Raw genomic sequence first — 24,146 nt, forward strand, 5'->3', positions numbered from 1 at the left:
TTCCAATACTTTACAGGAAACCTTATTTAAAATATAAAGAGGCCCGATCTGATTTATTTACATTTAATGATCTACGTCAAACGTATTTTTTTCAGTAATTTTATCTTGTGTATATAACGATTCACATTCATCATGCATTAGCTATCTTAAGAATCTGAAAGTTCCTTGTTATGGACAGAACTTACTATCATGAACATTTCATCTAACCGTATCTTCCTCACTCGTCCTGTGGAATATTTGTTCAGGAAGAACGAAATACCATATGTGGCTGAAATTAACAATCAAACAATTCACTGTTTAACTTTGTACTATTTGAATTTTGTTGAGACGTTATTAGCTTGTTATTTTTGCTCGATCACTTTTCATTTTGATAAACAAAATAACTTATAGTGTTCGATTTTGAATGTTTTCATGTATACAGAAAATGATTGCAAATGGGATAAACCGGCTCAAGACCAACCTTGACCTTGTTGTAGGGTATACTTAACATCTACACTGAAGACTTACTCAGAAACCTGTAGAGAATACAGAGCAGCAATGCCCAGAGAGAGAAGCCAGTCATCCATGCATGACTGGTCTTGACGGTAACGTTCCCGAGGAATAGAAAAATAATGATTTCACTCGCGGTCCTGTAACAGAATTGTTAACATCATCAGATACAAACATGTTTTATATATGTCCATACAAGGCGGTTATCAATCAAAATTGGAGTACACTTTTTCCTAAACAAACATGACAGAGGAGCTTTAATTGACCTTTCGCAATATGACTTACAACAACATCCATAGAAAAGGAGAAGCAAAAAAACGAATTTCATTTTTTTCTTGTAAATATTTTTTGAATTAACGTCACCTTATTGTGTTTCCCTCACGATTTCCGATTAACGGGAAAAAGATTAATATTTTTCTAAAATTGTATTATTAAAGGTACATTACATTTGTTAACTTTTAGTGTAAGATCAAATTTGTTTCACCCGCGACCACAGGAACTAATATATTCACTTGTGGCTGTGTCACTCGTTATAATAGTGCTTTCTGTGATTACTCGGTGAAATACATTTCGATCTGACACCGAAATTCAACACATATTCCTTATCAATTATCACTTTTTTCAAAAATAAATGCTTTTGTGGTATATCTCTGAAATTTTCAAAGGATATGCAAAACATGTTGAAAAATATGTATTTCGCAAAACAATATTATAAACATGTTTTTGCACCAAGGAGACGATGTGTTTATCATATATTGGTGCTTGAATGTTTGGTCAATAAAAATAACAATATCCTTAAAAATATACATTGTTTTACAAATGTGTGCTAGGTCACTAGTCTATGGACAACCAATAGAAGTCTGAAAAACGTTACAATATTTGTGTACCTTTTATACACTTAATTGAACTGTTTCGGGTTTTACCATTTTTTACAAGTTTGTAAGATGTTGTTGTTGTTGTTTTTTTCAAATCTATTTGGTGAAAAACTTTCAATGAACACTTACGCCATAACTTTAGAGAAAAACTTCACGCCCATTCTTGATTTGTTCGTGATGTTTTGGAATGCATAATGGACCTGAATTATGCCACAGGCGATAATGCTGAAAATGAATAAGAGTTTGCCAGATAACGGACACCTGTATTTCGCCATTCAGTCGTTCATTTATAATTCTAAAATCGTCAGTGGTCTGAACAAGACCTTCTTAAACATCGCCTTACATGTAAAACAATGTGTTCTGTTGTTTCTTATGAAATCATCACTTCATTTACAAGTATGCTGTCTCCTTGGAGTATTGTTGCTTACCTTATGATCCCCGAAAACTCAAAGAGATCGGACAAAATATAGGACAGATAGGCGAACCCAAACACTATCAGCGGCTCAACCACTGGAACAAACGTGATGGTGTTTATGGCAATCGTCGAATTTTCAATCTTAAAGATCAAGTTGGTATAATAAAACTAATTTCAACAGATTGATATAGAAGTAAATAAACAAACATAATTATGTGAAAGTTATTTTATAAAAGTTATAAACTGAACTTTGTTTCCAACGATCATAACATTAAAATAAACATACAACTCCTCGCTGACTGTCTGTATAACTGTATGTATGTACAACCTCACCATCGTCTTGCATATTTCCCCTACAAATTGATTGTCTGTCAAATGTACGATAGTCATGTTCTAAATTAAGAGACTGGATAAGTTGCAAACTGTCTGTCTTGTTCTAGGTTCACGGCAAGAAAATTGAGCTTGCTAAGTGAGGCCGCAGGTCGAGAAAGCTCGCACAATAAAGTTTGAAGTTTGCATGGGCCAGTGATAATCGAGGATTTTTAAATTTGCTGTAGCTTCATATCATGTAGACTCGATTTGACTGTGAATACAAACATTTTCGTAGAGCGTATTTTGTCGATCTACATGACTTGGTAAAGTCGTCTATTTTTCATAGATCGCTCTGTCCTCTACGCATGCGTAAAGTAACTATGATTGACAGTTAAAGGTGCTGCTGTCTTGAGGCAGTTGAAGTTTACGTCATGAACCCGATTTTGAAAAAGTTGTGTAATCAAATCCTATTTACATCTATTTAGTACACAATTGAAATATTTAAGTGGCAATATTCAAATAACAAACTCATTTCGCTCGTTTCTTCCTTTAATATGCTCTTTATAATATTCAAGAAATTCAGTACTAAAATGTGCAATCTTTTGTTGATTATTATGAATCAAAACCAGAACGAGGTCATCTCAGTTAAGTTTTGTTTTATGCAAACATACCTAGGTAATTCTAATAAACTTAATATCAACAACATATTCACAAAACAACGACAATATACAAATACCCGACACTCATTTAATGAAACTAGCTCCTGGGTGGTTTAATTTTCCAAAATGCCACGTGACTAAACAAAGGGTGAAGCTATTAGGTCATTAAAAGTCAAACACCAAATACGTTAAAGTTCATTTTAGTCATCAACAGAAAATGGTACGAGTTTTCTCGGTCTGCGGCGTCGCTGCGCTCGTTCCATTTTCTGTAGATCACCAAAATGAACTCTAACATATCGTAGATTGCCAAAATAAACTCGAACTTATTTGGTGATCGCACTTATTTGACCCACTATTTTTTCCGTTAGTTAAGTCCCGTGGTATTTTGGCGCGAAAGTTAACCTGTTCGGGAGTTGGTTTTATTAAATGAGTGCAGGGTGATGGTATATTATTGCGGCTATGTCAGTATGTTATAAAAGCAGATACAATTAATTGACGTTTGAACAAAAACTTAAAAGCATCGAAACATTCACGTCTATTATACTTTTCGTTCAAAATAAACAAATTGATATTGATATTTAGATTTTTAGAATGTTTGCATAATTTATTTACAGAATTTTACTGGGATGACCTCGTTAAGGTTTTTTTCATAATGCTTAACAAAAGATTGCACATTTTGGTACTTAATTTGTTTGATTGGTTGTATATTATTAAGAGCATACTAAAGGAAGAAACGTAAATAAGATTTTGTATTTCAATATTGCCACAAAAAAAAAGTGTGCACAGAATAGTTATCAATACACTTTGATTGCTGGTAACACATCAATTTCAAAATCGGATACATGACCAGTGCCGTAGCTACACCTTCTTCTTTTGCCTCAATTTACACAAACCATTGGGGCGGAATGTCTATATTTGAAAAAGAACTAAATATTAGATATAATAGAATAAACTCTACACACTACGGTCCTATACCGTGTAATGTTGGCTTATATATTATGTAAAGTGACAATATGTGAGACGTTTAGAAGTAGGTTTATGGTATTGGTAACAAAGCCTCATATGATTGTATCAGTAAATTTCTACTAAATGCACATTTGTTTTGTCTAAATTTATGTAAACCGTTTAGAATTAACTTCAACTGTATCAAAAGTTATAGCAATAAACATGTTGAAATGTTATATTTTATGTTACGTATTTATGTATTTAATTCCACCATGGATACTGCAGAATGCAGGAAATCGCTTCTTGCAAGAAAAAAAATCCAAGGGGACACGCCTAGACCGGTCTGCCTCGGTGTTTTTTTAGGTCTGGCTACGGCACTGATGACAACGGCACACTTAACTGTCAATCATAGTAACTCCGCGCATTCGCAGAGAACAGGGCGATCTATGGCAAATAGAGGGCTGTACCAAATCATGAAGACCGACAAAATACTCTCTACGAAAATAAATGGTTGTATTCACCGTCAAATCTGCTCTATATGATATGGAGCTACAGTAAATGGATTGTACACAAATAAGTGTGAACACCAATGAGAACACAAAATAGAAAAACAAAACATGACTGGCACACAGAAAAAGACATACACGGAGTATTACAGTCACAAGATTTACGTAAGAAATTGAGGAGGGCATGTTTTAGTATTGCGGTTCATTGGTCTGTGAATACAGTTGTACAGTGCACTAAATGGTTTCATATACAGATAAACCAAAATTCTAAAAAATCCTTTATCCTCTCTAGACATATTAACTTACCATAAATTCGGCTATTTGAATAGCGGCGGCGTAATGACGTAACTTGTTTTATCAACGGCACATACATCTTACAATTATAGAACGTCACTTGATCAATCACAAGTGTCGTGTAATACCAGAGACGTATACGTAAGATGGTTTGTTCATCGGACTATGAATGCACGTTCATCTATGAAAATTCAGTAGGAGTGAAAGTATTACATAATGGCAAAATACCTTTGACCGAGTTCGTATATTTGGTGATGATGGACGACACCAGTCCACAGAATATCCCAATCAATAACCCAAAGCCGACAACGACCAGGAACTTCGCTACTCCCAAAAACACCTAGGCAGTTAACAAAAGAAATTAGTTGCAATAGTAAAATGATGTTTGTTGTTGTTGCTTTTTTCATTTTTAAATTCGATTGTTGGTTATTTATACATATTATTATAATAAAATAATGTAATTTGGTTGATCAACTGAAATAATTAATCCGACAGTGAATAAAAACAGTTAAAAAATACTTCCGTGATAATGAGTTGAGCGAATTTCACGAAAGAGGATTTTATCAATGTTTCAATAAAAAACTTTTTTTCATAAATGTCTTTATACAAAATGAATATGTTTTTTGTGTCAAAATAGTCAACATTACCCTATCAACAATTTCTTGCGGCTGTGTGTCTTGTGTCATCAAGAATAGCTGATAAAATCTTCTTTCGAAAATCATCTTCAATTCCTTATTACCGCAAAACATGTCGGAAAGCATATATGTCTTACTCAAGAAAAATATTGATTAAAAAAAATATCAATAAAACATGAGCTTTTAAAACTTTCTTTTTATGTTTTGCCTTCCCCACACACTTGTTGTACTGTGGCAGGCCATTAAAGAAGCATATTTGACGCAGTGTTTTGTTGACGTGAGATATCCTTTCCGCTACCATAGCCGCCCAATGCAGACCCTAAATTTGGGTGTCCCCATTACCTCTATCATACACCGGCGAACTACCGCAGCAGTGTGAACCGTACTCAAATTGTCGGCTTCTGATTACCGCTATCGTACAGCGTCGGAATACCGCTAATTTTTATAATTTTGTACATGTTTTGCTAAAAGCAGAGTCTTAAATCTCATGATCAACATGCGTTATCAGTTAGGTAAAACGTTTATCAAATTAAACACAGTACAAATTTCTACTACAATTAAAGAAATTACACTTTTCTTTCTACTCAAAACCTTTTATTTAAGGATTTAATTGCGGGGTTGATGTCATTATCGGGGTATGAACGCTATTGGGTTGGTCAATGTGTGTGGAGTCCGAAGGACTCCATGCGTACTTTGACCAACCCAATTGCGTTCATATCCCCGATAATGACATCAACCCCGCAATTCATTCCTTATATTTACACCAATAGTTCATTATTTCATTCAAGAATTGTTAAAAAATACTTTATTTCATTTAAGAAAACCTCTCAGTAATCCGTTCTTACCCATTCTGTAAATAGAACGACCCGACTATAACCGGAAACATTTTTTTTCAAATGACGTCACAATAACGCGGGAAAAGATCAACCACTTGAAATCACTTTAAAACGTAAAATTGAAACACTTTTGGTACCAATATATTTAAAATATAATAAACTGACACTTTTAAAAATGTTGATCTATATTTTACGGGACCTGCAGACATAATACAACCAATAACAAGATCAATAGCTTTCATGTATATTGTTATGCAGTGAATTACGATCCGAACATATCCGAAGATGTTGCGTTCATCGATTGATGAACGCAATTGCCGAAAGGCAGTTCATTATTTAAGGAATGGAAGTTGAGGTGTAAATATAAACATGTGAATGCAATAAAATGTATTTTATCGGTTTTATTATGTAACGGCATTAAAAATATTAACTAATAAATAAATATGACATATCGGCATAACTACGCTCTGGTTGACTTCAGAACAATACACAACTCTCATTAATACACTACGGATATGATGAATATTGAACAAAGGTAGCAATAACCGTAGACGTGTGTTGTAGTCATTAAATTGAATATCATCATCAGTAGGTAAACGCACATGCAAAACAGCGCAATGGTAATCCTGTGATATGTAGATTGTGGTATTTTCCTTTTCTATATTGGCCACTTTATTTTTTTTTATAAAACTACTATAGGCGAGTTTTGTAGATAGGAATTGCTTCTTTTTAAAATTTGTTAAATAAATAAATGATATTAGTATTTATTAATACACTGTGGTAGTTCTAGTACTGACTTTTATCTATATGTATTTCAAAATTGCCGGAGACGTTTAATTGTTTTATCAATTTTGAAATTATACCACGTGAGCGTGCATTGATACACTATGGCAGTTTAAACTTTTGTAGTAACTCGATATTAGTGTTACTTGTGTTTCTCTTATATAAATACGCTAAGGCTAGTATTGAATATTTCTAAGCCGACAGTTTTGTACTACGGTATTAAAAAAAGGTTTTCCAAAAATTATTTCAAACGTACAATGCTTCAGAAGATATTTGAATGGCAGCGTTTTTTTTTTATTTTAATCAATTTATGCATAAGTGTAAATTGAAGTAAACCACATAAACAATCTCTGGAATGCAATGTATGACTGAACCATGTGTGTTGAAATACGGTATTTTAGCCGTGCTTAATTTTAATGCATGAAATAATTACAATTTTCCAGGCACATATCATTTCATGTAAAAGTCAGTAATAAAACAAAAATTGAAACTTACAATTTAAGAAGTGGTGTTAATATGTGTGTGTCTCTAGTTCATTGTTGTTTTTGGTCCTTGACTTGTACCCCTAAACAGGGCTTAATTTTGAATGATCAACTAATGGGCTTGTCCCTGTAGTTTTCGACTTTCGTTATATAAATATTTCTATTTCTTTTATTATTTACACATGCATAGTACGGTTACAAAACAATATGTTTTATATCAAATAAATCAGAAAGGAATTAATAATCTACTATCATGATATTTTATACACATGCTCGTTCATTTTCCATATAAATGTATACTTAAGTTATATGAATAAAATCCAAATACGGATTTACAATCATTTTTACATCAAGGTTATAAAATGGTTACATATTAGATTGAATTTCATTAATTTATTTACATCATAGGAATATAGGGAAAACATATGGATTAAATCAAACATGACGATCATCAATAATGATATGATTCATTGTTAGGTAGTAATCCTCTATATCAACAAATAACGCATGTACATGAAGGAAAGAAATAAACCAAAACATAAATCAACGCATTTGAGTGTAACGATTATCTTGCCAAAAAATCCCAAAATATGTCACGGGAAACAACTACAGTATAATCACACCATGAGATTAACGAAACGACAACAAAGTCTTGAGGAGTTTCTGATGCAATGCAATAACATCGGTCTGTAAAATGAAAACACATATTGATGTGTTATAAAGACACGTTGTAAGCGACAATTGCATTGTATATGCATACTTTCGTAAAAAATGTGCCAATTTTAAGTGCGAAATGTTTAATACTATTACAAAATTTAAAACAAACATTATTTGTCACTTGTAAAAAAAAGTATTATTCCAAATAATACTGTAGGAGGATTACTTTCTCTTCTTGGCGGCTTTTTTGCCTAGACCTTCGCAATGATGTATCCGAAACTAAAGGTTGATACCTGAACAACATTTTGTTATTATTATTTCATCAATACTATATTGAAAAGTTATTTAAATACCTGATTGATCTAAACGGCGCTTTCTTGTACTAGACTCTGAAATCAAAGATGTGCCATTGAACAGTAGGAATAATTTAATGTATGCATTTTCATAAACTTAAGAAACATACCATTCATTGTTTTGATTTAAGGAACGTTTTAAAATGCAATACTATAAAAACATACATTATTAAAAATGTTTTACACACTTGAGTTGTTTATTACTTTCCACGGTGTTTCTGGAGCTAAGTCTTGGGCAAGCTGACTCTGCACTGCACCGAGCCAAAGGGGTCAAGTTCAGCAATGTCGCTTGTTTGCTTTGATTTCCTTATACGCGTGCTATAATCTGACACCGATAAGTTGTTCTGCAACCTAAAACAGATACATACAATATTAAACAGCTGGTTAATTTTAAAAGATGGTGTTCATGTTTCATTTTGGTAGTACATGCAACGATCAATATGTTATCTACCGTGATTATGGTTACGTCTTAACAGTCTACAGCATGTTTGTAATTTACTGTAAAAGAAGGTATAATTACCATTCTCTGAAACGGTTGGGTATGGGTAGCCCGAGTGTTGACTGCCTTGTCTTGATGAAACTGCTCACAAGCGAGATATCCAAGGCAAACCACACTGAATAGAGCCAAAAACGAACGCTTTGCGTTTGTACACTGTTATTGATGTTGAGATGGTCGTGACTGTCCACAACACCCATGTACTTATATAAGTCAACAATTGCAGAATGCGATACATGATTTTTTCATTTTCCACTCATAACCCTGTCTTGTCAGCTATTTATTATAAGATCGAAACATGTAATCGTGTTGCACACATGTTTAGATTAATTTCATGAAATGGAGATAAGCTTCCTTTCCGAGGTCTTTCGTATCATGTGTACCTCCTAACTTTGTAATCTCTTTTTTGTGGACTGATTTTGTGATTGGCCAATATTTCCCTCCGGTGTTAAATGCGCCACACGAATGTGTAAATTTGCCAAGCAGCAGAAGAACTGTTCTTTTAATCTTGTCGGCAAATACCACATGGTTTCGTCCTGTGATGTTTTCTCTTCAGTTCGCTACAACTGTTTGGGTCAAACCTACGTCTTTCTTTCGACATAAGTACACCTGGAAATTCCAGAGATAACCGATGACAGCATAAGGACACGCGGACATTTTAATTCCTCTTTTTGCGGGCTTGTAAGAAGCACCAACGATTTTCAAATGGTGACCGTGATATTTGATCATTGCTTCATCAACAGATATGTATTAATGCATGTTGAAATAAATCATGCTGCTTTCTCATACAGCTTCTATAAGAGGGGTCACTGTGGATCCATTGTAACCTTTACAGCGACCTTGTGATATTTGTCCGGTTGGTTTATTTTCTATTTCATAGATTTCCATTTCAACTATACAGCTTTTTGGTAAGGAATGTTCTGTTGATATATTTGCAGTCAAATTGGTTTCCATGATAACTTTATAGCGATCAGGTAATAGATGTCCGGTTTAATTTATAAGAACCTTATGGCTAACTTTTAAACAGTTAAAGGGGCTACACGCCGTATGATGAAATAGCGAAAAAAAAAGAGAAAATTGTCGAAAACTGACCTAAACTAGGTATCGATGTGTACAATGCACTGAAAACTAACCATTAAATTGAAGTACCACATAGTTTACAATTAATTTATTTTTTCGCAGTTTTTTTCCGTATTTTTCCGTTAAAAAAAATTACTAGGTATGTCTACCTAGTAGAATTCATTCTTATGCGTGATTGGCTGGTCGATGTTATCACGTGATATTACCAAGTTTAATATAGGTATATATTTTAAATATTCCTGCGGTTCAGGGTAAGCCTTCATAGCACGGTGGATACAACAACACTGGACTGCAATTTTGGCGACACTGGTTCGAACCCGGTCTCCGACTCGATTTTTTTTGCATTTTGGTAAAAAAACATTACTATTGTGATATCAAAGAGTAAAACATGTCATTAAATAATTGTCCTGAGATTCGTTACAGTACAAAACTGATTTTGGTGCCAATCTGGTGTATAGTCCCTTTAAAGGGAGCGTAACTAGAGTTAAATGACCTTCAAATGCAACTTCATTCGCCTTTGAAATGAGTTGTGTTATGCTGGTCACGTATTATGTTTATACCTAAAATACCACAGCGTGGTTTTGCATATTTCTAGATTTGGGAGCGCTACCACAGTGCACTTAAGCGACTGATTATAGTTTAATTCAACCATGTAATGTCTACCTTATCGAAGTTAACACACAGGTCCGTAAAACAAATTTTATCTCACAGTAATACCACTGCGCACTTTTGCTCATTTCTTAAATTTGACAGTGATACCATAGCACACTCTTGATACAAGAGCATAACATAAGCTTGCTGTTTCATTAAAGCAAGTATACTAAAGCCAGAGCCGAATAATGTTGAATGACGACTTTTAAAGACATACCGTTGCTTTGTGTTGCATGGTTATTATGTTGGAAAGAAATACCGTAGTGCAGTAACTGTTTCTAAGACAAAGTACCATAGTGTACTAATGCTGGTTTTAAAATTCACAATATTTCTTATTTTAATGACAAACACACCACGAATTTGTGAAAAATGTGCATTTTGCGACTGCGGAACAGGATGTACCCATTATTTCGGTACGTTACGGTCGTCTACAGTATTCCTACAGTAAAACAGTAGCGGTAACCAGCACCCTTGGAAAATTGGTCTGCATTAGGCGGTTACGATAGCGCGCCGATGTATGGTAGCGGTATTCGAAAGGATATAAGATTTAAAAAAAACGCGACGGTAGTCTGAACAATAAACAGGTACTGTTACTCACCTGCCCTGCACTAATTGTATCTATTTTGTTGAAAACGTGCATCACGTTGTATAACACCACCGTTACACCATCTATAAGAACATTCTACGTTACAAGGTCGTTTTACCGCATGGTATAGTGTACATTTGAAGACTTTGAGGGGTTATTTTGTCGCCGTAAAATATGGTGTGTTCCCACTTGGTAAAACCAATAAGCAGACAGGCGCGGGCAGGCCTTGATAAACTCAAATATACAACCGCCTCTCTTAAAGATATTTAGGTTGGGGCTAGGGGATGTATTGGGTGTTGAAAGGTCACCCCCCCCCCCCCGCTCCCCATCCCCCACACATTTTTGTATAGGTGGACAAAAAACCGTTATCATAAAACACACCCTTATGTTTTTACCAGGTGGACAAAACATCCCCTAAACTATAACACCTCCCATGTCATAAATAATTGTTCCGAAGGATTCCGAGCTACAAAAATGACAAAGTTGTATACGTTATGACCTTATATTAATTTGATATTATTCGATCAGGTGTTATGAATAAAATCTACATAATATACGTATATTTAAACCTTTACAGCAAATGAAAAAAATGCAATGCACATTGAATCCTGAACACCAACTAAAGAAGCACATAAGAAGGGCATGGGTTGGTCAATTTTAACCAAATTGGTATGAGGTTAAAATAGATAAATATTTTCAATATTTTAATTTATATTTTAATACTAGTCTTCACAGCCAATAATAAAAAATGCATTGCATATTGAATCTTAATGACCAACTTAAGAAGCACATAAGAAGGGCATAGATTGACCATTTGTTATAAAATAAGTTTAAATTTATACAGAAAATAAAAACATTCAAATGGATTAACATAACTAAGATATTAGTTATTATTTACACACAAAAGAGTATTTGTTAATTATTATCCGTTGAACGACTGCAACAGGTGTGGCTCCAGCTTGTGTTATGGGTTTGAGCAGCATTATTAACAGGCTTCTTCGATAAACAATCAAAGGAAATTGTCAGTATTGAAGTAAGTCGCAACCAAATCGTATATGAATGTGATATTTGGGGTAAAAACTATAATGCACGTACCATTGAGCAATGATTCACCAAATACAAGAAAGTACAAGGTATTGTTGACCCCAATTTCTTGGAAAACAGCAAGCACCTGCAAACAAAGTTGTTCAAATGCATTAACAATATGAGTATGCAATAGTTTTCTTAGTTTTTGTATATTTTGGTGACAATTACGTTCAAAAGTCAGATTAAATCACAGCTAGAATACCGTATTGTGTTGTGTACAGCACATGTATGTAATACTGGTAATTCATTATGTAAGTTGCAACCTATTTGTACTGAATGAAATACAATCGAAGACATTGTGATGGATTATTTAACCAGAATGTCTTGCGTACAATTAAAACATGTAACCAAAACAAGGATTATATCACCAATCCATGTCTAAGGGTACATGGTATATGAGTATAGAAATTACCGCTACGGGGTCTACAGCCACAATGAGCGCACTGAATATCAGAAACTGGACTAGCGTACATTGGACGTCCTCCATCGCCCCCGCCTGATACAGACCCCACATAGACAGACCTAGAATATCAACAAGTAAGACTTGAAAACCGCAATTCAGTAACCAGAGCAAAAAAACCTATCATATATTAATTGGACAAGAGGACATTTACATAATGGAAACTACAGGGACAATCTCAACAGTCAAACGTTTGACAATGCACGTGTTAAAAGGCAAACCCTAAAAGAACAGCAATTTCAAAATAGCGTAGAGTCAAATTCAATGATAACATGAAACATGAAACATTTGATAAAACGCCTATTTTTACATGAATACATATTAAATGGCGTTGTACGAATAAATAAAATAAATGTAAATGCAGGTTAATAGAAGAAATGTACATTATACTACTTAACTGTTATGAGTTAAAAATAAGAAGCAAATTGAAATAATTCAAATAAATTACTACAAAAATCATTTTATAAAACTCATCACTATACACGTACGTAATAATAATAATAAAATATTGTATTCATGACGTAAGAAAATGTGAACAGTATTTTAAGACAAACGATGCACGTGTAGTTATACAAAATAAATTAAAATCAGTTCATTAATAAACTTTCCTTACTATCACAGTCACTACAGTCTTTAAAATAATGCATAAAGGTCTCGAAACTCATTCCACAATTTTGTCCTATAGTAGAAAAACTTCTGACACAAAATGTTCTTCTCTTATTGAATGGCACAACATAACAACCGCTAACAAGATGAGGCGATCGTAAGTTCCGTGTTGGGGTCTGTTTTTTTAGAATCTCTGTAAGGTAGCCATGAGGATTACCAACAGCGCAGTTGTACATGAAGGTTAAAATATTGAATGTAATTCTGGCTTTGATTGGTAGCCAATGCAGTTCACAAAGAGTTTCTTTGGAGCTGTCAAATTTCATGCGATTCAGAACTAGTTTGGCACATATATTTTGAAAACGATGCAATTTGCTAATCTCACACTATGCGATTCCGAAGTGGAGTACATTACAATAGTCAAGATAACAAATGACTAGTGAAACACAAGAGTTTCTGCATCTTCTTTGGTGAGATATTATATATATATATACATGTATATATACTTTTGATTCTGAAATAATTCAACATGGCAGTTCGACTTTTTCGTTTAACATGCTCTTTGAAATATAATGTTTGGTCAAGAAATGCCCCAAGATATCTGATACAGACAGACAGACAGACAGAAAATTTATTCAAGTCTCACTTTTATACATTCATGGGATAAATACAGATAAAACATGCAACAATAATGTATAAAACCACTCCTCATGGAGTTATGAGAGATTATTTGCTCAATAAAAAAACAATAAAATTTATCAACTTTAAAACATGCAATACAACTTAAAATATTCGGTAATAAAGATAAGGTGAGAATAATCAGTATTGCACAAAATATGCAATAAAACATATAAACACTAATTACTTGTAATACAGATACTGACGTCGGAGTTTTAGGATATCATGACAGGTTTTGGCACTGTGTTTAACAATAGTTCCATTTGAAAGAAGGATACAACTTCCTGATTTGACTTCATCTCCTGCTAAAGGTTTTTTGTGTTACATTCATGAAGCTGTTGCCTACTACCGAACATAATTAACTCAGTTTTTGAAGTATTAATTTTAAGTTTATCTTCATTCATCCAATTGTTGATTATAACAGCACGCTTCTAGTTCCTGTATTTTTTGAGTTTCAGATATTGAAGATGTTGGTTTATACGTTTGTTTGCAGTGTGGGCATCTACAAAGCCATAGAGTGAAATAGATGTTATAATTACATCAAACAGTGTTCACATTTTTTAGAATATACTAGTGATAACTTCATATACGAAGGTTAGACTATTCTGGTGATAAGTGCATATACTGAGGTTAGAATATACTGGTGATAAGTGCATAAACTGAGGTTAGAATATACTGGTGATAAGTGCATATACTGAGGTTAGAATATACTGGTGATAAGCTCATATACTGAGGTTAGAATATACTGGTGATAAGCTCATATACTGAGGTTAGAATATACTGGTGATAAGCGCATATACTGAGGTTAGAATACTCTTGTGATAAGCGCATATACTGAGGTTACAATATACTGGTGATAAGCGCATATACTGAGGTTAGAATACACTGATGATAAGCACATATACTGAGGTTAGAATACACTCGTGATAAGTGCATATACTGAGGTTAGAATATACTGGTGATAAGCACATATACTGAGGTTAGAATATACTGGCGTTAAGCGCATATATTGAGGTTAGAATATACTGGTGATAAGCGCATATACTGAAGTTAGAATCTACTGGTGATTAGTGCATATACTGTGATAAGCGCATATACTGAGGTTAGAATATACTGGTGACTGGTGATAAGCACATATACTGAGGTTAGAATATACTGGCGTTAAGCGCATATACTGAGGTTAGAATATACTGGTGATAAGCGCATATACTGAGGTTAGAATATACATGTACTGGTGATAAGTGCATATACTGAGGTTAGAATATACTGGTGATAAGCGCATATACTGAGGTTAGAATATACTGGTGATAAGTGCATATACTGAGGTTACAATATACTGGTGATAAGTGCATATACTGAGGTTACAATATACTGGTGATAAGTGCATATACTGAGGTTAGAGTATACTGGTGATAAGCGCATATACTGAGGTTAGAATATACTGGTGATAAGCGCATATACTGAGGTTAGAATACACTGGTGATAAGTGCATATACTGAGGTTAGAATATACTGCTTATAAGATAACCATTAGGTAGATGACCAAAGAGTTTGTGTTGGCTGTTATAAGTAACAATGTATAATCTTTTATTTCGACTTTGGCCTTTTGCTTGTATATTTCGTTTAAAAAAGTTTATGACAAATATTTTTTATGATATGTTACTATTACTTCAGATGTGGTTTTGAGTTATTTTCTAACAATTGATATAGGTCTTACCAATTAAAAAGCAGTTCATCACTGTACCCTGGAAAAGAAACTTACTAATGTTAATCCTATACAGAAACAAATTACGTACATTCAATGATGCATTTAATAGATGTTTGCCGAGCAGATTAGGATATCAAATGACGTTCATTCAATGATGCATTACATAAATATAATTATGCCGAGCAGAGAATGATATTTGGATAAACACTGTTTTAGAAGGAGTTTAACATCGGTTGCGACAAAACTCCACCAACATATAAACGGCATACTTAAATTCATGATTGTTATAATTAACAATTACTATCATTGGATCTTAGAACCTACAATAAACCTACACCCTACACACATTGTATACCGTCAGTCTCTAAACATACAGTTGTTACGACATAGCATACTTCTTTTATTAATTAAATATTAAATGTTGCTTCATTAGAAACAAGAGTGCCGCCAAACAAACGCCAACGCCGGTCTATGTTTAACAAGTGGCATCATGCACTAGACAATAACTTAAGTCGAGAAATGGGCCTTGTTACACATGACACCTGCGTAACGTCTCTGGCATCGTGTGGATTTCATTTGAATAGCCTTAACTGTTTTTTTACTGTATTCAGGCCGACGACTACGACGACTACGACGACAGTACTATACCTTGACATTTTCCTTCAAAAACCAAACGTGCTAAAAATATAATCTTACCAGCACAGCAAATAATAAAACTCCACCAATGTTTTCGGCAAAAGTTCTATCGTGGAGGCTGAATGCTGCTTCCAGAATAATACTGAAAATGTCACCATCAACAGGTTGAGCCAAGCAGAAAATTGTTCTTGGATTAATACAATGGAAACAACAGGATCAAGTATGTGGTTACAATTAAGTGTGCCTAAAACTGGCCGCTTGGTTAAAAAAGAATCCTTCTTGCATAACGGATATGTGTTTCTGGTCATGTTATCAGTGCTGGGAAATTCGAAAATTCACTTCGACTCTGTAAAAATGCGATATTTTACGTCAACTTTTATTTTAATATTACTGCACGTCATGATGTCAGTAAAAACATGCATGTTGAAATCTGGTGAAATATGCAATTTAGCAATAGGAAAAAAAGGTTCAATTATATGTTTCAGGTAGCAAGGGGAGATCCGCCACATGGATCTCTGCGCAGCCAATAACACTACAAATCTCGTTACCGACGGAGGACCCCATATAGTTCAATTTGTTACTAAATTGCTTAAAATTAGGAAGAAATAATACACATGCAATTACCGATACATGACTATTTTTACAATGCAGTATTTTTTGTATTTTTCTTATTGATAGAATTTGCCAAAAAAAACACCAAACATTTCGGATCAAAGCTGTTATTTCATCGGTTAGCCATTAAATCTCACCGACATATTGCCGGTGTAAAGAATTATATGGACCACCCGAATGACCTCGGAGACTATCGCCATGAATCTACCTATCTACATTGTGGAAAATCAACTCTCAAATAGATATAGTTTTATGCAGGTTATTCAACATTTGAAATTCAAAAAAACACATATTAACTTGTTTAATTTTAATTCTAAACTTCCGCTTTACGTTAATTATGAAATCATTTCTATTACATTTAACATTATTCCCAGCCGTGCATCAAGAAAAGAGTTTGTATACAGGTGTAGTGTATCAACACACATACTGTGCTGTAAGTCTATTCAGTTGTTAAAACCTACTAACTGGGTAAACGTTAATATCTGGTTTAACACTCTTTTCCAATACTAGTGAAAGTCAATATAGGTGGCCATGAGTGGGCTATACAGTTCATGTTTAAGATACATGAAAATTTGTAGATTATTAAGTGATACCTGTTTACTTTTAAGGCACATCAATGTCATTAATGGTTCCATTATTGAAGATTTGTGATGAACTCAATAAACATATGTATATTTATGAAATGTAGAAACCAAAATAAAATACGTATTGATGTAATAACTTTAAACATTGATTTTTTGTGATATATGATATATGCAACAATGTGTTTTAAACAATTCAAATAAAGGTTGTTCATGGATGATGATAACAACAAAGCAAACAAACGCATACATGTATCATATATAATATATATTCATTTTTTCTTAAAGTTATTTTTATTCATATGTATATATGAATAAAGGTCACTTTAACAAAAAATGAATATATTATAAAATATATTATATAATGATATATGTTAAAAAAAATCGCTTTGTTTTGACAGTATTATTTTCTAGAGAGCGTTCCTTTATCTTGATCCTCATAGAATCACGAACCCCGGTCATTAGTCTTCAGAAATATTAACCACCGGGTCATAGTATATCACGCCTCCAACACAAGTGACGCAACACCATTGGTCAAGAACTGGTCACGCCCATATGTTTTCCATATTGGATAAGTAAATAATAGTGTTCCAAAATGGCGTCTATTTTACGATTCCCATATAACATTTCCTATCAGTCGATCAATGGCCACCTACTTATATTACTCCGTAACTTATAATATCGAAACCCGGGTCATAATATTATCAATCCTCTACACGAATTGAAATGATACCGGGAAGTCGTTTCTTATGCCAGGGTCGCAAATTCGTGTAGAGGGGTCGTAATATTATGTCGCCTGAGTCGATATATTATGAACAGACAGACAGACAAACATAAATGTTTATTGTCTTAAACATGTTATATAACAGTTTCTTGCCAATATATGATCAATATAAGCATATATATAAATAGATTAGTCAGTACGGTCACAACAATGCAAGGTCGAAATACAAAGAAAAGGAGAAAAGTATAAGTAAGTTAAATTAAAGAACATACAAGAAGGTATCGCAAAAAGGAAAAAGAGATACATATCAAAATCAAACTGCGAGATATATATTAAATAGAGTAATGAAATATTATGGGGGGGGGGGGGGGGGGGGCTATTAACTAATGTCATAATACTTCTAAACGATGTTATTTAAATAAGAATATATTTACCTAAGCTACTTAATTAGTATGCTGACGTTTCTTGATAATATTAGTTCGATAAACCTGTATATACTTGGGTTTCTAATATAATATGTTGTTGTTTTTCTGAGATTTTTATATATAGGTCATATTACGATAAAATGATATTCGTCATCTAATTCATTAGAGCTACAAGCAGTACAATAACGCTGAGCTCTAACTATTCTATTTCGGTCATATCGGCTGGTTTCTATATGAAGTTTATTAGATGACAATCTATGCTTAGACAAAGACATTCTGAGTTTATTTGGTAAAACATCTAGGTACAGTTCAATTTCAAAATGTTTCTTAATAATGAGTTTTTATGTGCATAAAGTATTACTTTTGCTTATCCCTTCATACCATGAACGCTAAGAAACATCGGGCACTCTATTTTTAAACATAATATGAAAATTTTACAAATTAACTGAGTTTGGATTTAACCACACGTATGAGAAACCAAACAATATAACAAAGATTTTACCTTGCTAGCCGAGTTGTTACGATAATCAAGACTTCTTAACAAGTCACTTTACAATTCTTTTGTGATAATGTTGTCGGTAGAAATAGTTCTACACCAAAATTTAATAATACTAGCATACCTTTCACCGTAAACGGCCATGTTGCATGAGCTCGTTTAACGCCAAGTTTATATTTACGAAAATTAAGGTGAATACGCTCGATCTCTTTCGATTTTGAAAATCCCCATATCTCAGTCCCATGATTCAACGTGGCCCAAACAAAAGCGTCAACAATTGGCAAACAAATCTTGGCTTAAAATTGCCATGCTGTGATATTATTGTCATATGTCCATGTTTTCTTTTTCATGTAAAATACCCCTTTCCCGAATTACCATTATCTTTTTCTTTTCTATGTTAACGTCAAGTCCCCATTTCACACAATAAAAATGCAACAAATTTAAGCTTTTTTTGTAATTCATCAACAGTTAAATTAATTCTAAGCATTTCCCGCCATCATTTCCTAGGGCCTTATTTATTAACGTCTTGTGCCCGAGTTTCAGACTCAGGCTCAGAAAAATTGAACTCTTAAATGTATCAAAATATCTATAACATAACTTTATTTGATTAAAGATGTGCGGTTGATTGTAGAACAGATTTTTGGTAAAACATACATAATTTTTACCATCTTTGCCATTTTATAAGCATTTTAACAACAAAATTAGGTCAAGCTTTTCTGAGTCTGAGTCTCAAACTGAGGCTTAGGACGTTAGTGAATATGGGTCCTGCTTTATACAGCTTTAGCCTGTGGCTATGTAAACTAACACTATCAAAAACACGTTTCATGTCAATAAAGGCACAGTACAATCTTTTATCATGTAACAGTTTTTTTCACAATTTCATTTAATATAAGAATAGAATCTGAAGTAGACCGACCCCTATGAAACCCAAATTGAGAATCGCTCAGTATATTATTATTTTCTGCCCAGTCAGTTACTCTTTTCATTAATATTCCGGTATTATTTTTTTGCAAAACAGCTTACTTATGTCATTCCACGGTAATTACTTGGGCTGCTCGAGTCGTGCTTTTGTATACAGGCACAATATGCCTTTAGACCACTCCAATGGAAAGTGTCCCGAATTAAGAATAGCATCGAATAAATCAACTAGATGAGACGACAGGAAATCAACTGACTCGATAAAATATAATTGCTCATTACCAAACGCTTTACCCCTCTATATTGATTTAACTACCTGTGGGTTCGTGACTCTAGGGGTTGGGGGTCAAAATACATCCTTACACCTGCATTGTGTACACGCGAGGTAAAATCACACATATATATTTACTACTTACGGTGGCAGAAGAAACAAGAAGAACTCGTGTGGAGCAAACAGGGTAAGGTTCTCCGAAACGCCAGTGTAGCTAAAATAGAAGTGTCGTTCATACAGTTGTAAACACATGTATTTTACATGTTGGTCACGTTGATAATATAGTCGATTCTCTGATTTGATGGTGTAATTTCCTTGTCTTTATTCTCTTAGTTTATACTGATTTATTTTAGCGCGACTGTGATAGTTAATTTATTTTAGCGCGACTGTGATGATTTATTTATTTTAGCGTGACTGTGATGACTAATTTATTTTAGCGTGACTGTGATAGTTAATTTATTTTAGCGCGACTATGATGGCTAATTTATTTTAGCGCGACTGTGATGGTCAATTTATTTTAGCGTGACTGTGATGGTTGATTTATTTTAGCGCGACTGTGATGATTAATTTATTTTAGCGCGACTGTGATGGTTGATTTATTTTAGCGCGACTGTGATGATTAATTTATTTTAGCGCGATTGTGATGGTTGATTTATTTTAGCGTGACTGTGATGATTAATTTATTTTAGCGCGACTGTGATGATTAATTTATTTTAGCGCGACTGTGATGATTAATTTATTTTAGCGTGACTGTGATGGTTGATTTATTTTAGCGCGACTGTGATGGTTGATTTATTTTAGCGTGATTGTGATGATTAATTTATTTAAGCGCGACTGTGATGGTTGATTTATTTTAGCGCGACTGTGATGATTAATTTATTTTAGCGTGACTGTGATGGTTGATTTATTTTAGCGCGACTGTGATGGTTGATTTATTTTAGCGTGACTGTGATTACTATTTTATTTCAGCGTGACTGTGATGATTTATTTATTTTAGCGCGACTGTGATGATTAATTTATTTTAGCGCGACTGTGATTACTATTTTATTTCAGCGTGACTGTGATGATTTATTTATTTTAGCGTGACTGTGATGACTAATTTATTTTAGCGTGACTGTGATGGTTAATTTATTTTAGCGTGACTGTGATGATTAATTTATTTTAGCGCGACTGTGATGATTAATTTATTTTAGCGTGACTGTGATTACTAATTTATTCGAGCGTGACTGTGATGGTTAATTTATTTTAGCGTGACTGTGATGATTAATTTATTTTAGCGTGACTGTAATGATTAATTTATTTTAGCGCGACTGTGATGACTTGTGTATTTCAGCGTGACTGTGATGATTAATTTATTTCAGCCCGATTGTGATGATTAATTTATTTTAGCGCGACTGTGATGGTCAATTTATTTTAGCGCGACTGTGATGATTAATTTATTTTAGCGCGACTGTGATGACTTGTGTATTTCAGCGTGACTGTGATGATTAATTTATTTCAGCGTGACTGTGATGGTTAATTTATTTTAGCGTGACTGTGATGATTAATTTATTTAAGCGTGACTGTGATGATTAATTTATTTTAGCGTGACTGTGATGATTGATTTATTTTAGCGCGACTGTGATGATTTTTTAAATTTATTTTAGCGCGACTGTAATGATTAATTTATTTTAGCGTGACTGTGATGGTTAATTTATTTTAGCGCGACTGTGATGATTAATTTATTTTAGCGCGACTGTGATGACTTGTGTATTTCAGCGTGACTGTGATGATTAATTTATTTCAGTCCGATTGTGATGATTAATTTATTTTAGCGCGACTGTGATGGTCAATTTATTTTAGCGCGACTGTGATGATTAATTTATTTTAGCGCGACTGTGATGGTCAATTTATTTTAGCGCGACTGTGATGATTAATTTATTTTAGCGCGACTGTGATGACTTGTGTATTTCAGCGTGACTGTGATGATTAATTTATTTCAGCGTGACTGTGATGGTTAATTTATTTCAGCGTGATTGTGATGATTAATTTATTTTAGCGCGACTGTGATGATTAATTTATTTTAGCGTGACTGTGATGATTAATTCATTTTAGCGCGACTGTGATGATTAATTTATTTTAGCGCGACTGTGATGATTAATTTATTTTAGCGCGACTGTGATGATTAATTTATTTTAGCGTGACTGTGATGACTGATTTATTTTAGCGTGACTGTGATGATTAATTTAATTTAGCGTGACTGTGATGATTAATTTAATTTATTTTAGCGCGACTGTGATGATTTATTTATTTTAGCGTGACTGTGATGACTGATTTATTTTAGCGTGACTGTGATGATTAATTTAATTTAGCGTGACTGTGATGATTAATTTAATTTATTTTAGCGCGACTATACTTATATGAATCTCGAGTCCGTTTCTTAAGTAAAAGACAGTATATACTTGTGTCATTAGAAAGAACCCAATTGAGGATTAAACCCACAAACCTTTTTGTGAGAGGCGGACACATATACCATGAGACTCTCTTATGTTGCTTGTACACATAGCAGTTTAATATTTATGAACGTTATTATACCCATTCCGAATATAAGTGACGTGAAGGAGAGTACTTACTGCAAAATTACACCAAATATAACGCCTATAACAATCAGCGAACTGCAAAAAATGAACCAGATATAGCGCCTGGTACAATATAACGCCTGGTAAAATATAACGCCTGGACGCCTGGTACAATATAACGCCTGGTACAATATAACAATGTAAGGCCTAGTACAATATAACGCCTGGTACAATATAACGCCTGGTACAATATAACAATGTAAGGCCTAGTACAATATAACGCCTGGTACAGTATAACACCTGGTACAGTATAACGCCTGGTACAGTATAACGCCTGGTACAATATAACAATGTAAGGCCTAGTACAATATAACGCCTGGTACAGTATAACGCCTGGTACAGTATAACGCCTGGTACAGTATAACGCCTGGTACAATCAGAACACTGTAAAACAAATAACATCAAATATAACCCCTGGTACCATAAAACGCCTAGTAAAATCAGCACACTGTAAGACAAAATAACACCAAGTATAACGCCTGTTACAGTATAACGCCTGGTACAGTATAACGCCTGGTACAGTATAACGCCTGGTACAATATAACAATGTAAGGCCTAGTACAATATAACGCCTGGTACAGTATAACGCCTGGTACAATATAACGCCTGGTACAGTATAACGCCTGGTACAGTATAACGCCTGGTACAATCAGAACACTGTAAAACAAATAACATCAAATATAACCCCTGGTACCATAAAACGCCTAGTAAAATCAGCACACTGTAAGACAAAATAACACCAAGTATAACGCCTGGTACAATAAAACGCCTAGTAAAATCAGCACAATGTAAGACAAAATAACATCAAGTATAACGCCTGGTACAATGAAACGCCTAGTAAAATCAGCACAATGTAAGACAAAATAACATCAAATATAACGCCTGGTACAATTAAACGCCTAGTAAAATCAGCACAATGTAAGACAAAATAACACCAAGTATAACGCCTGGTAAAATATAACGCCTAGTAAAATCAGCACACTGTAAGACAAAATAACATCAAATATAACGCCTGGTACAATAAAACGCCTATTAAAATCAGCACACTGTAAGACAAAACAACATCAAATATAACGCCTGGTACAATACAACGCCTAGTAAAATCAGCACAATGTAAGACAAAATAACATCAAATATAACGCCTGGTACAATGAAACGCCTAGTAAAATCAGCACAATGTAAGACAAAATAACACCAAATATAACGCCTGGTACAATAAAACGCCTAGTAAAATCAGCACAATGTAAGACAAAATAACATCAAATATAACGCCTGGT

The 24,146-nt window shown here is 33.8% G+C and overlaps 1 protein-coding gene and 1 long non-coding RNA gene across 7 annotated transcripts in view; both read right to left on the reverse strand.

The window, feature by feature from the left end:
- The window catches only part of LOC128218848 (Na(+)/H(+) exchanger protein 7-like), a 43,449-nt gene that overhangs the window by 12,577 nt on the left and 6,726 nt on the right, over positions 1-24,146 (reverse strand). For all 6 annotated transcript variants that reach the window (XM_052926581.1, XM_052926579.1, XM_052926585.1 and 3 more), the window contains exons 3-14: positions 22,864-22,905; positions 20,397-20,465; positions 16,285-16,366; positions 15,598-15,625; positions 12,553-12,662; positions 12,150-12,225; positions 11,067-11,137; positions 4,724-4,835; positions 1,793-1,874; positions 1,494-1,589; positions 508-629; positions 186-268 (exon numbers count right to left, since the gene is read on the reverse strand). In XM_052926581.1, the coding sequence (XP_052782541.1) occupies positions 186-268; positions 508-629; positions 1,494-1,589; positions 1,793-1,874; positions 4,724-4,835; positions 11,067-11,137; positions 12,150-12,225; positions 12,553-12,662; positions 15,598-15,625; positions 16,285-16,366; positions 20,397-20,465; positions 22,864-22,905 (973 nt within the window). The remainder of the gene's footprint in view (positions 1-185; positions 269-507; positions 630-1,493; positions 1,590-1,792; positions 1,875-4,723; positions 4,836-11,066; positions 11,138-12,149; positions 12,226-12,552; positions 12,663-15,597; positions 15,626-16,284; positions 16,367-20,396; positions 20,466-22,863; positions 22,906-24,146) is intronic.
- Positions 7,575-8,858, reverse strand: LOC128218849 (uncharacterized). The gene is made up of 4 exons (XR_008258483.1): positions 8,762-8,858; positions 8,430-8,592; positions 8,242-8,277; positions 7,575-7,918 (listed from the first exon to the last, which is right to left on the reverse strand). It is a non-coding gene; the product is annotated as an uncharacterized LOC128218849 (long non-coding RNA).

Source organism: Mya arenaria, chromosome 15, assembly GCF_026914265.1.
Source record: "Mya arenaria isolate MELC-2E11 chromosome 15, ASM2691426v1".
Taxonomy (NCBI): Eukaryota; Metazoa; Mollusca; class Bivalvia; order Myida; family Myidae; genus Mya; species Mya arenaria.